The sequence below is a fragment of the Galeopterus variegatus genome, unplaced genomic scaffold, assembly GCF_000696425.1.
Source record: "Galeopterus variegatus unplaced genomic scaffold, G_variegatus-3.0.2 Scaffold7031, whole genome shotgun sequence".
NCBI classification, from domain to species: Eukaryota; Metazoa; Chordata; class Mammalia; order Dermoptera; family Cynocephalidae; genus Galeopterus; species Galeopterus variegatus.
This window is the reverse complement of record NW_007733142.1, coordinates 96,705-98,070: the sequence shown is the minus strand read 5'-3', so window position 1 is coordinate 98,070 and position 1,366 is coordinate 96,705. Positions and strand designations below refer to the sequence as shown.

At 43.2% G+C, this 1,366-nt stretch overlaps 1 protein-coding gene across 1 annotated transcript in view; it reads right to left on the bottom strand.

Moving 5' to 3' along the window:
* Nucleotides 1-291, bottom strand: part of LOC103606998 (aspartyl/asparaginyl beta-hydroxylase-like) — a 19,037-nt gene extending 18,746 nt beyond the window's left edge. The window contains exon 1 of the mRNA XM_008591556.1: nucleotides 141-291. Within this exon, the coding sequence (XP_008589778.1) occupies nucleotides 141-291 (151 nt within the window). The remainder of the gene's footprint in view (nucleotides 1-140) is intronic.
* Between the last annotated feature and the right edge of the window lie 1,075 nt (nucleotides 292-1,366).

Here is a 1,366-nt window from a genome sequence, read left to right as displayed (position 1 = left end):
TAGTATTTTATGCCATGGACCATGTGTGACTTTCTAAGGAGAAAGTCCTGATGAAGAACAGCACAGGCCCACGAAGAAGGCTATGGCAAGAAACGTGGTGCTAGACGTGATTCCTCCTCTCTCGCTGGCTGCCATCCCACCTGCCTGCATGTCTCCCATGGCCTTCCACTTCTCTCCATCCCCATCTTTGGCTAAATCGAGCTTGACCAGCCACCTTGACTCACTTGGGGTACCAGAGCCACATCCGTCTGGTCTCCCTGATGCACACTTGTGCCCCTCACCGTTTCTCATGCTGCAGACAGAATACACAACACTCCTAAACATCCTCCAACGGCTTCAACTGCTTAGAATCAAGTAAACACACCCTTTCCTCTCATCACTCTCCACCTATCTATCCTGAACTACTTTCAGGTCCTCTCTTGCCTCTGGGCCACTCTATGTCCTCTACTTAAAACACTAACCACACTGGCCTGGGGAAGCTCTACACCAGCCACCAGCTCCTATGTAAAGATGTCATTTCCTCCAGGAAACCTCTTCTGATCTCCAAGTCTGGGTAAGCCCCACAGAGCATCCTGTGTTTCACCATTACAGAACTTACCTCATTATACAGAAATCACTTATTTATTTAGACTGCATCTTCCCTGTGTTAGGTTAAAGTTTAAAAAAAAAAAAAAGCTATAGGAAGAAGCCTACACTTGCTCATATAGGCAGACATATGTTCAGGTGAAATGGCTTTCCCAGCTGCAAAGAATCTGGTAATAGAAGTTCACAGGTTCTTACACCCCTAGCAGCCATCAGCTAAAATCAGTTTAAATGATAGGGAATTATTTGTTTGTTTTTAAGAAACACCTTTTTCTTCCCCTTTCGGGCGACCTTTGGATCCCACCAAATCATCTGGAGTATCAGGGTACCATAGTGTCCTGCCCGCTCTACAATCCCTTCATAAGTTACATTTTGGGGTCATGCTCTGTTACTATCAAGAATCAACCTGAATCAATCCTAAAACATTGGTTTCCTTTCTATCATTTAATATGAGGGTACTTCAAAAAATTAGTGGAAAAATAGAATTAAAAGGTAATATAAGTCTTTCCATGAACTTTTTGCAGTCCTCTGTTATTCTCTACCCAGAACTCCATGTGAGAAATTTTTTAGATCTGAGTGCTGGGAAAATGCTTTATATTCTCCAAGTAGATAGCACATTTTCCCCTCTCTAGTAATAGAACCTATATAACAAAAAGTTTCTCCACCAGCCACGCTTAATGCAAAATGTGAGGGTTGAGGACAGCACCTAGATAACCCATCAGTTTGCTTGTGTTCTGTTTCCCTCCTCTCTGTCCTCCTGTCTATTTTTGATGGATCACTGATC